This window comes from Micropterus dolomieu, linkage group LG17 (genome assembly GCF_021292245.1).
Source record: "Micropterus dolomieu isolate WLL.071019.BEF.003 ecotype Adirondacks linkage group LG17, ASM2129224v1, whole genome shotgun sequence".
Taxonomy (NCBI): domain Eukaryota; kingdom Metazoa; phylum Chordata; class Actinopteri; order Centrarchiformes; family Centrarchidae; genus Micropterus; species Micropterus dolomieu.
The window spans coordinates 26,636,493-26,646,021 of record NC_060166.1 but is presented as its reverse complement, the minus strand read 5'-3'; the positions used below and the strand labels follow the sequence as shown (position 1 = coordinate 26,646,021).

Genomic DNA, 9,529 nt, shown 5'->3' with positions numbered 1-9,529 from the left:
TAAATTATGGAACTAAAGGCTGGACTACAATAGAGCTGTTGTCAGGCAGTTCAGGAGCAGTGTTTTCTCTGGGAGATGGTAACTCCCTTTGAAGTGGGCTTTCGGCTTTTTCACTTTGCTAACCTATTACATGCACAAAATATATATACAACACGATAAAGGAAAGGGAAAAGGCCAAAAAGCACAATATGACCTCTTTAATATATTTAATCAAATCACCATTTTAACAAATGAATCCTTATAGCCTAAGTATGACTTCACAATTGCAAAAATCCATCTAGGAAATCAATGCTGTCAAATTTCAAGACTACCATGCTTTATTAAGAATCTCCACCCCCTAATTAACGCAGTTGTAGTGCAAAGACTATCTTTTATTGAGACATTAATCAGAAGCTTCATACTTTCACTCACTTATAACATCCAGCTCCATTGAGTTCATGCACAGAGCAAGATGACCTGTGAACTTCACAGACATTGTAAATAAGTGAGTAGACCCTGAAGACTCAAGACCCTAGGTAGGATGTTGTCAGAAAGCCAGGATGAGGGAGTTGATGTCTGAAGTGATGGAGGTGACCGTCCTCGTGGCCTGAGTGTAGAAACCCCCTCCCTCTGAGGTAAACAGTCTCCTGCTGCCTCAAAGCAAGGGGGAGATAAAGAGGTGGCATAAAGACACCATGAGAAGAAGCCTCTTTTTGCTGCTGTGCTGCAAGAGGTATCCTGATCGCTTCACTGGTATTCAATGAATTGTCTTTTAGGACATTTTGTCTGACGTGGAGATCCATTCTCATGTGAGCGTCCAACATTGGCTGCCATGTAGCAATTTGGTAGGGATGCATTCCAGCCCCTGGATAAGAGATGAGTCCCCCAGGAGCTCTGGTAACATTACATCTACTGCTGTTAGGATACAAGCCAGACAAATTGTTTATATGTTGCACTGGTACGGTGTGAGACGATGGATGCATACGAGTTGTAATGAAAGGAGATGGATCAGTGCACAAAGTCTTAGAAGAACCAAACTGGTCTTCCACAATTCCCTGCCTTATCCTCTTCACTTTAATGAAGCTGTGGCACTCAAGCTGCCTTTTCCTGTCAAGCAAGCCCCTGCGTCCACCGTTGACTTCTTGAGTCATTGTTTGTTCCCAAGATTTGTCTGTAAGAGGTAAATCCTTTTCTGTGTCAGTTTGGTGGTCCCTATGCTTCTGCTTCTCTGCGAGTTTCTCTCTACAGCACAGGTTCGGGGACTGTTCCAGTTTCTCTCCGTGAAGCTTCTCCCTCTTGGCCGTACGGCTGTTGCAAAACGCTGGTGAAGATCCGGGTCTGCTGAAGTGGCTTATATTTTCAGCTGTTTTTCCTGAGTGTCCATGTGGAGAGTCTAAACATGAGTAGCAGATGAGCGTTAATAATATCACGTATCATACTGTTGCTGAAAGTATTTCTATGCTTTATACTCACCCAGACTGGGGGGTCTGCAGGAGGGCTGGTCTGATTCATTGTGTTGTGCTGAGTCAGGTCGACTGGAGGCCCGATACTCAGGTGTCAGTTCCTGATGGAGACTTTTGGGTTTGGGTTTTTGCTGCATTTTCTGTATCTGTATTATGCATTACAGTTTGTAAATTTCAAATTAGCTTTGAAATCAGACAAGTATACAACTCACAATGACAATATGTCTTAACTAAAAGATACCAGAGTTTTCTAGACTTCAAAAATGTCTAATAATATTTTTCCTATATGTGTAGATCTGACTTTGAAATGTTTGTACATGATAAAAAAAATCCTAATTTGAATATATTTGTCACATTATGTTTTTTTAATATACAAAAAATCTAAATCCACTTTATCTGACTTAAATTTGAGACAAAATGCCACAAAAGGCTGAATACTTTTTAAATGGACATGTTTATGTGACTAAAACTTTACTGCATTTGATTATTACCTTGAGTTGCTTGTGGTAGTAAATCTTCCATGCAATACAGACATGCAGCGCACTCCATCTCCCTGGTTTCTGAAAAAGGGGGAAACATTTAGCAACAATCACCACTGGTGATTCATTAAATCTTGTTTAATCTAACACAGTCTTTATTGAGCTTTGGCTTTTAAAAAGCAGTTTTATCTTTCTCCATTTTATTTGCTGGATTGACATGTCATTTTTAATTGATGCAGGACTCACTGTAGACCTGAAGGACTTCTGTACTGATCTTGGAAAGGCAGCAACAGGAACAAAAGAGGGCTTTATTGTTCCTCTGGGGAGGTTGAACTGCTGCAAAAGGTAATAACATTAAATTAATAGCTCTAAAAATATTTAAATTAGCTAGCTAAGTGGCAAAAAATGGCAAAATAACAGTCTGGTCAAAAGAGGCTTTAGATGGCAATGAATTAAAATTACTACAGTCAGTGTTAACAATACAGTATTGTGACACATCTCCTTACCATTCTGTCCTGAGCTACCACTGGAGCAGGCAGCATGATCAAGGATTGGTGAAGGATGGGAGTGAAGGCATGCTGCTGGTGAGTGTGCTGATGCATGTAAGATGTTGATGAACCAGTTCCTGAGTTGGCAGGATGGTATACTATAAAGCAGAGAAACACCTTCGTTAGTTTTAACAAAGACGTATATGAATTTAAACAAAACAGTAGAAACAGTGATAAAAATGCAGTGGGCCATACCAGATTGCGGAGTGTGTTTTGGAGCTTGAGGAACCTGAATCAGTGGGCTTGCTCTTGGCATAAATGAGGCTGGTTGTAGGCCCACTGGATTCCAAACATACTGGTCTGAAGTTATGTGTGGCTCAGGTCACTGGCAAGATGGAGCTTTTTCTTATTCAGGAGAAACCAGCGAGACACCAGCAGACTCAGACTGTCCTTGATGTCCAGATTAGGGATCATCCTTACATTCAAGGCACAAACCGCATGAATCAGTGAACATTCACAGAGTTATAAACACAGTCATGCCTTTTTATTGTTGTTGAGCCTACCAGTACATAAACATTTTTTTTTTAACAATGCTAGTTCAAAATAAAACATATAATTCCTTTTAGGCAATTTGCCTTGCTAATGACAAAGTATTGTTAGACAAACCTAATCTTAATCTAATTGAGGCACTGAGTGTGCCAATCCATTTAATTCATTTGGACCCATCCGTTCCAAGGACACACGATTAGTAATGCTGTTAGTGAATGGGAGCACGCTGAGATGCAATACATCTGTGTTGAATATAAACTAGAGAGAGAGGAGGCTATACTTTGAATTTACTGTGTTGTGTTATTGCTCTAACTTAACATTTGATTCGGTGCAGCAGCAAGCCAGAGTTTTAGGAAGACTGTAAATAGGACTTCCAAAAAGACCCAGAGAAGAGAAAGCTTCTGACGTGCACAAATCAATTTGAGAGAACTGAGATTTAAAATGTTGAAGACAATGCACAGTTTTGCTGTGAAACTGTTACAGGAATTTTAAAACTATTTCCTGGAATTTTACTGCAGGTTAATCGGCAATGAATTAATTGCAGCCCTAATAAACATTTAAATTTTTTGCAAGCAGCTGCTTCAAACTACCTTTTTGCCGTCTCTTTCTTACCGTACACTTTTAAAAGATGTATAATGTGACAGGGATGCCGTCCAATATAATGAATTCCAATACAACATAAACAAAACCCTCAAAAAATTGGTGAATCAACACCTTTGAAAATGTCAGACAATTAAAACATTTCAGAAGTTTCTCAAATATAATATTTATTACGAGGCTCTGTGGTTTTGGTTATTATTTGGTTTGGTAATTAATGTAAATCAGCTTCTCTCCTTCCCTGTATTTAAATGAAAGTTTCAAATTTACCAAACATTTCTACTCCTCCCTCACTGCTGTTTGTGTTAGTGCCCCTTTAACCTCTCCAGGCCAAAGCAATCCAATCGTCTGATCCCTCCTTTCTCATAAAGACAAGATTAACTTGAGGTTACACAGCCTATGTTCTCTAAAATTCGTCCATGTCAGCGGGCCACAGAAATCTCTTAATCTCATAAAGGAGCTGGTTGTTAGGAGCCCAAATGGAGTGAACGAGGCATCAGGAACAGCTCACTGTGTCATCTGACAGCACGTGGAGCGCCGGTTCTCGCCTCCAACACAGAACACGCTCCATAATATATCAGCTGAATCTTAATGATAATAATCCTGAGATGTATTGATGCTTTTATTTCATTCTTAATGGTATCAGGCGTTAACAGGTTTTAAATCTTGTTAAACACACACAAATTGCCAAGTGTTGAGTGTTACATCTCAATATTAATGTAAAGCTGCAGCGAATACTTGATTAGGAAATTAAACCGCACCAATACTGATAAATGTTTTAGTAATTTTAAGCATACACTGCACTGGTTTCAGCTTCTTAAATGATAATACTTTCTGGTTTTCTTAGTCTTATGTGATTGAAACTGAGTATCTTTGGGTTTTAGACAAAACGAAATGTTTAAAGACATCACGTTAGGCTCTGGAAAATTTGTAATGGAGATCAGAGGAGAAAACAGATACATCAGATTAATGCTCGTGAGGCAACAGAAATAAAAATTTTGCTCTTTGAATGTCTATTGGAATTTGCACCTTTAAAGTTTAAAGGACCACACAACATTCTAAGCATTTTTTAAAAAGCTATTCACATGTCATAGTTGGCATCCATTTCACTATTTAATGTTGCAGTGGTTTTTCTACTCTGATAAAACTAAATGCATATTATGTAAATATGTTTCTTACCTGTGTGATTAAGTGAAGTGAATGTAAAATTTCGACTTCCTGATGTTTGAGGGTTGTTATCCAGTGAGTAACATCCAGCTCCTCCAGCCTCTTTATCAGCCAGCAGAGTAAAGATAAAGTCCTTTCTTATATTTAAATAGCCCTGTGCAGATCCCGAACACTGACTTCAGTGCAACAGGGACCACCTGTTGCTGTGAGCCAGTGTGCAGTTGCCTCTGTAAATTACTAAGTGTTAGTTACCAACACCAGGAAAGACCATTAACTACTCCTAATGGCTTAAAGCTAATCCCATCAGCCTCCTAAACCCTTCTGATTCAGTTTAGAAACAGCTTATGTGCCAACATGTTTTCAAATGGAGATGGTGGAGAGACACTGAACATCTGACAGGTCCCAATATAATGCATATATGTGGTTGTTTTTCTTCCCAGCACATTGTGTGGAATCAGCAGCAATGTTCTGCCTATATATCTAAACATTTGTATGTACTTATTTGTCGCACGCTCTTTAAGGTTCATTTTGTCTTTAGTATTCTTTGTAATTATTTCTGGCATTTTAGGTTTTGTGATGTATGTTGTTTACTTTCTGAATTGCAAACTTTTTACACTCTAAATTAGATCAGCTTGCCTTTTGTATCTGTGCATTTTAATATGTTCTTATTTATATTGTGGTTTTACATACATATGCTGTGCACTGAGCTCACCCAGCCAAGATTGTTTGTTGTAAAATTGAAAAGTTAAAGGGCAATTTTTGTATATATAAATGTATTCCTCTGGGGCAATTGTGCCCCTTCAAAATGACGTCCGTAAAACGTGCTTCTTTTTGCCACAGACAGGATTAAAGGATCCCTATGTGTGACTCCCGGTGACACCCTTTTGTTTGTAACCAGAAACAGAATCTTGCTCAAGGACAATTCTTGCACCAAAATCTTGTGAGAGACGAGTTGTTGCAGGAGAGTTTAGCCTCTTTTCCACCGCTGGTACCAGCACAACTCGCCTCGTCTCGACAGTATTCGACTCAGTTTTGGCCCGCCGTCTTCTGTTTTCCATTGCAGATAGTACCTAGAGATGGAAAGCGGAGTTGAGGCAAGTTGAGCTGGTACCATCGGTGGAAAAGAGGCTTTAGTATCACCCGTATCACCTCAGCTCAACTCAGCTCGCTTGAAACCTTGACAGAGGTGATACGAAAAAAAAGTACCAGGTAGCAGGTACAGGCACAAGTAGAACTTTTCCCCAATGGAAAACCAAAATAGTCGAGTAGAGTCAAGGCGAGTCGATGCAGTGAAAAAGAGACATTTGTTGTGAATGTAGAGGAACTGCTAGCAAGACTTTATTTCCTAACATTACTCCAACACAACAAAATCCTCTCTCCAACTCAGAGTCATGTTGCCACCCGCTTCTTTCTGCAACAGCTCGCCTGTATCTAGCTAAAAAAAAAAAACATTTTTACCTGTTCATTTTGACACCAAAATGTGTGAAAATAGGGACCAAATTATGCTTGAATTCCTTATGAATTGATAATTATTATTATTATTTAAGATTGAACAGCTACTTAACAGATTATATTTGGACACAACAGGTCATTTTACGTAGCTCTGAAATTACAGAATAAAAATTAAAAAAAATGTGGCAGCAATCATTAATTTTATTTATATTATTATTTGGACTGTATAATGCATTTTCTGAAGCCTTCCTTTAAACAATCAATAAACAGCTTGACTTTTACTTTTATTTATTCTATACTTTTTTTTGTAAGTTTGTCTATCTTGGAATGAGAAGACTATTGCTGTGTCCTGGTTCCATAATATATACAAACTATTCATTATATATTGTCCTTTTTTTCAAGTATACAAGAAATCAACACATTTTACTGTTTTACACTAACAAGTAATGATGCAAAAATTTACAGAGACACAATATACAATATACAGAGTGTCAATGATGAATAAGCATTCATAAAAAACTACCTCATTGTTAAAAACAGGAGGTTGGTGTTTGAGTCAGAAAGCATCATGTAAGGTCACTGCGGAGCACAACCCAGAGGCACAGATGGCACCGAACATAATCTATGTACTGTATGTAAATCTGCTGGATCCAAACAAATCAACTCCCAGTAAAGCTTCAATGTTTTCCTGATTTAATACTTCTAAAAAAGAGATTCTTTGAATTCTGCTCAAGCTCGGTGTCCTGAAAGGCCTCAGACAAATTGGGCTACCTTCAAATGGATCCCATCCCAAGCTGAACATAAGACGGTGATTGGATGAGGCTTTGGGATGACATGTTCTCCTTGACTAGCTAATTCCATTTTCACTAACCATCCAAATCCTGTTTGAGTTAAAGTAGCTGCTCTGTCGAGTAACAGTGTTCACCCAGCCACTAACAATTACCCTTTATAACCCATAATGCACTTATGTGCCAAGACGTCTTAGAAAACTTTAAGAAGCTTCTTCAACAAGGATACAATGGAAATTACTGTAGACTCGTTGTGTTCATGCACAGCTATTAAAATGTTGTTCTAGTGTCTCAAATTCCTAATTCACCAGATTATAAATGACTAGTTCCTCTAACAAATCCATCAATTAGCTTAATGAAAATATGTCTGTGTACAGTATATGTTGGCTGATGAGATAAAACTAAATTGTGGTACAGCAATGCCAAAGATATATTTGAAGTAATTCAGTAGTTCATCCACTAGAGAGCACGGACAGCTTTATTTTTCATCTTTAAGATGTCCTGCGCAGTACATGCACTGAACAAAACTATAAACACAACACTTTTGTTTTTGCCCCCATTCATCATGAGCTGAACTCAAAGATGTAAGACCTTCTGTATGTACACAAAAGGCCTATTTCTCTCAAATATTGTTCACAGATCTGTCAAAATATGTGTTAGTGAGCACTTCTCCTTTGCCGAGATAATCCATCCACCTCACAGGTGTGGCATATCAAGATGCTGATCAAACAGCATGATTGCACAGGTGTGCCTTAGGCTGGCCACAATAAAAGGCCACTCGAAAATGTGTAGTTTCACTGTGCTGTGATGGTCCGGAAACCAGTCAGTATCTGGTGTGGCCACCATTTGCCTCTCACAGTGCAACACATCTCCTTTACATAGAGTTGATCAGGTTGTTGATTGTGACCTGTGGATTGTTGGTCCACTCCTCTTCAATGGATGTGCAAAGCTGCAGTCAGGTCGAAACCCCAGTGAGGATGACAAGCATGCAGATGAGCTTCCCTGAGACGGTTCCAGACAGTTTGTGCAGAAATTCTTTGGTTATGCAAACTGACACCTTTGGAGACGGCTTATGGTAGAGAAATGAACATTCAATTCACGGGCAACAGCTCTGGTGGACATTCCTGCAGTCAGCGTGCCAATTGCACGCTCCCCCAAACTTGCGACGTCTGTGGCATTGTACTGTGTGATGGAACTGCACATTTTCGAGTGGCTTTTTATTGTGGCCAGCCTAAGGCACACCTCTGCAATACCCATGCTGTCTGATCAGCATCTTGATTTGCCACACCTGTAAGGTGTTATCTCAGCAAAGGAGAAATGCTCATTAACACAGATTTTGACAGATTTGTGAACAATATTTCAGAGAAACAGGCCTTTTTTGTACATAGAGAAAGTCTACATTTATTCATTTAGCTGATGCTTTTCATCCAAAGTGACTTACAATTGCTATGTATGTCAGAGGCCACACGCCTCTAGAGCAACGATGGGTTAAGTGTCTTGCTCCCACACAATGGTGAATGGGTCACAATGGGAATCGAACCCAGGTCTCACACCAAAGGCATGTGTTTTATCCACTGTCCCATCACCACCCTTAAAGTCTTAGAGCTTTGAGTTCTACTCATGATAAATGGGGGCAAAAACAAAAGAGCTGTGTTTATAATTTTGTTCAGTACATATTGGTCACATCTCTTGAAAAACCAAACTGAAAGGATTATATTGTTATCACATCTTTTAACTGTCAAATATCAGCCTGGGTACTGGCCTCAGAAATCTTGTACTGGTCAGGCTGACTAAAGTAGAATAAGTAAGGGTCATAGTGCCCTCGTGGCGATCCATCTATCAGTATGATCATGCAAATATGAAGTAGTGAGAAAAGTAATGTTTCTCTCTTTCTGCAGAAGTAGAACACAAGACATGAGCCCAATGTTTACTGAACCTGTTGTGGTTCACCATTATTCCCGCAAAGTGTTATACATTATCTGTATGTGCTTATTGCTGTCCCTCATTGAAAATCACTTAGCTTGAATGTCGTATGTCCAAGACACCATTTTTATGGCTTCATCTTTGTGTAAAATGGAAATGATATGTCTTGTACCATTTTAAAACCTGTATAATTTAAATAAATTGCCGTTTGGAGGCGATAAATCTCCAGAAACATACAGTACAGGCCAAAAGTTTGGACACACCTTCTCATTCAATGCATTTCCTTTATTTTCATGACTATTTACATTGTAGATTCTCACTGAAGGCATCAAAACTATGAATGAACATATATGGAATTATGTACTTAACAAAAAAGTGTGAAATAACTGAAAACATGTCTTGTATTCTAGTTTATTCAAAGTAGCCACTCTTTGCTCTGATTACTGCTTTGCACACTCTTGGCATTCTCTTGAGTTTCAAGAGGTAGTCATCTGAAATGGTTTTCCAACAGTCATGAAGGAGTTCCCAGAGATGCTTAGCACTTGTTGGCCCTTTTGCCTTCACTCTGCGGTCCAGCTCACCCCAAACCAACTCGATTGGGTTCAGGTCCGGTGACTGTGGAGGCCAGGTCATCTGGCGCAGCA

At 39.1% G+C, this 9,529-nt stretch overlaps 1 protein-coding gene across 2 annotated transcripts; it reads right to left on the bottom strand.

The window, feature by feature from the left end:
• Nucleotides 1–201: 201 nt before the first annotated feature.
• Nucleotides 202–4,982, bottom strand: LOC123986329. 2 transcript variants are annotated; one of them, XM_046074531.1, is made up of 7 exons: nucleotides 4,735–4,982; nucleotides 2,665–2,884; nucleotides 2,428–2,567; nucleotides 2,168–2,257; nucleotides 1,934–2,002; nucleotides 1,453–1,588; nucleotides 202–1,372 (listed from the first exon to the last, which is right to left on the bottom strand). In XM_046074531.1, exons 2-7 carry the CDS (start codon nucleotides 2,723–2,725, stop codon nucleotides 504–506), a joined length of 1,365 nt encoding a protein of 454 aa, XP_045930487.1. In that variant the 5' UTR covers nucleotides 2,726–2,884; nucleotides 4,735–4,982; the 3' UTR covers nucleotides 202–503. The 2 variants fall into 2 exon arrangements, with proteins under 2 accessions (XP_045930487.1, XP_045930488.1); XM_046074532.1 differs by having other exon boundaries at nucleotides 2,168–2,254.
• Between the last annotated feature and the right edge of the window lie 4,547 nt (nucleotides 4,983–9,529).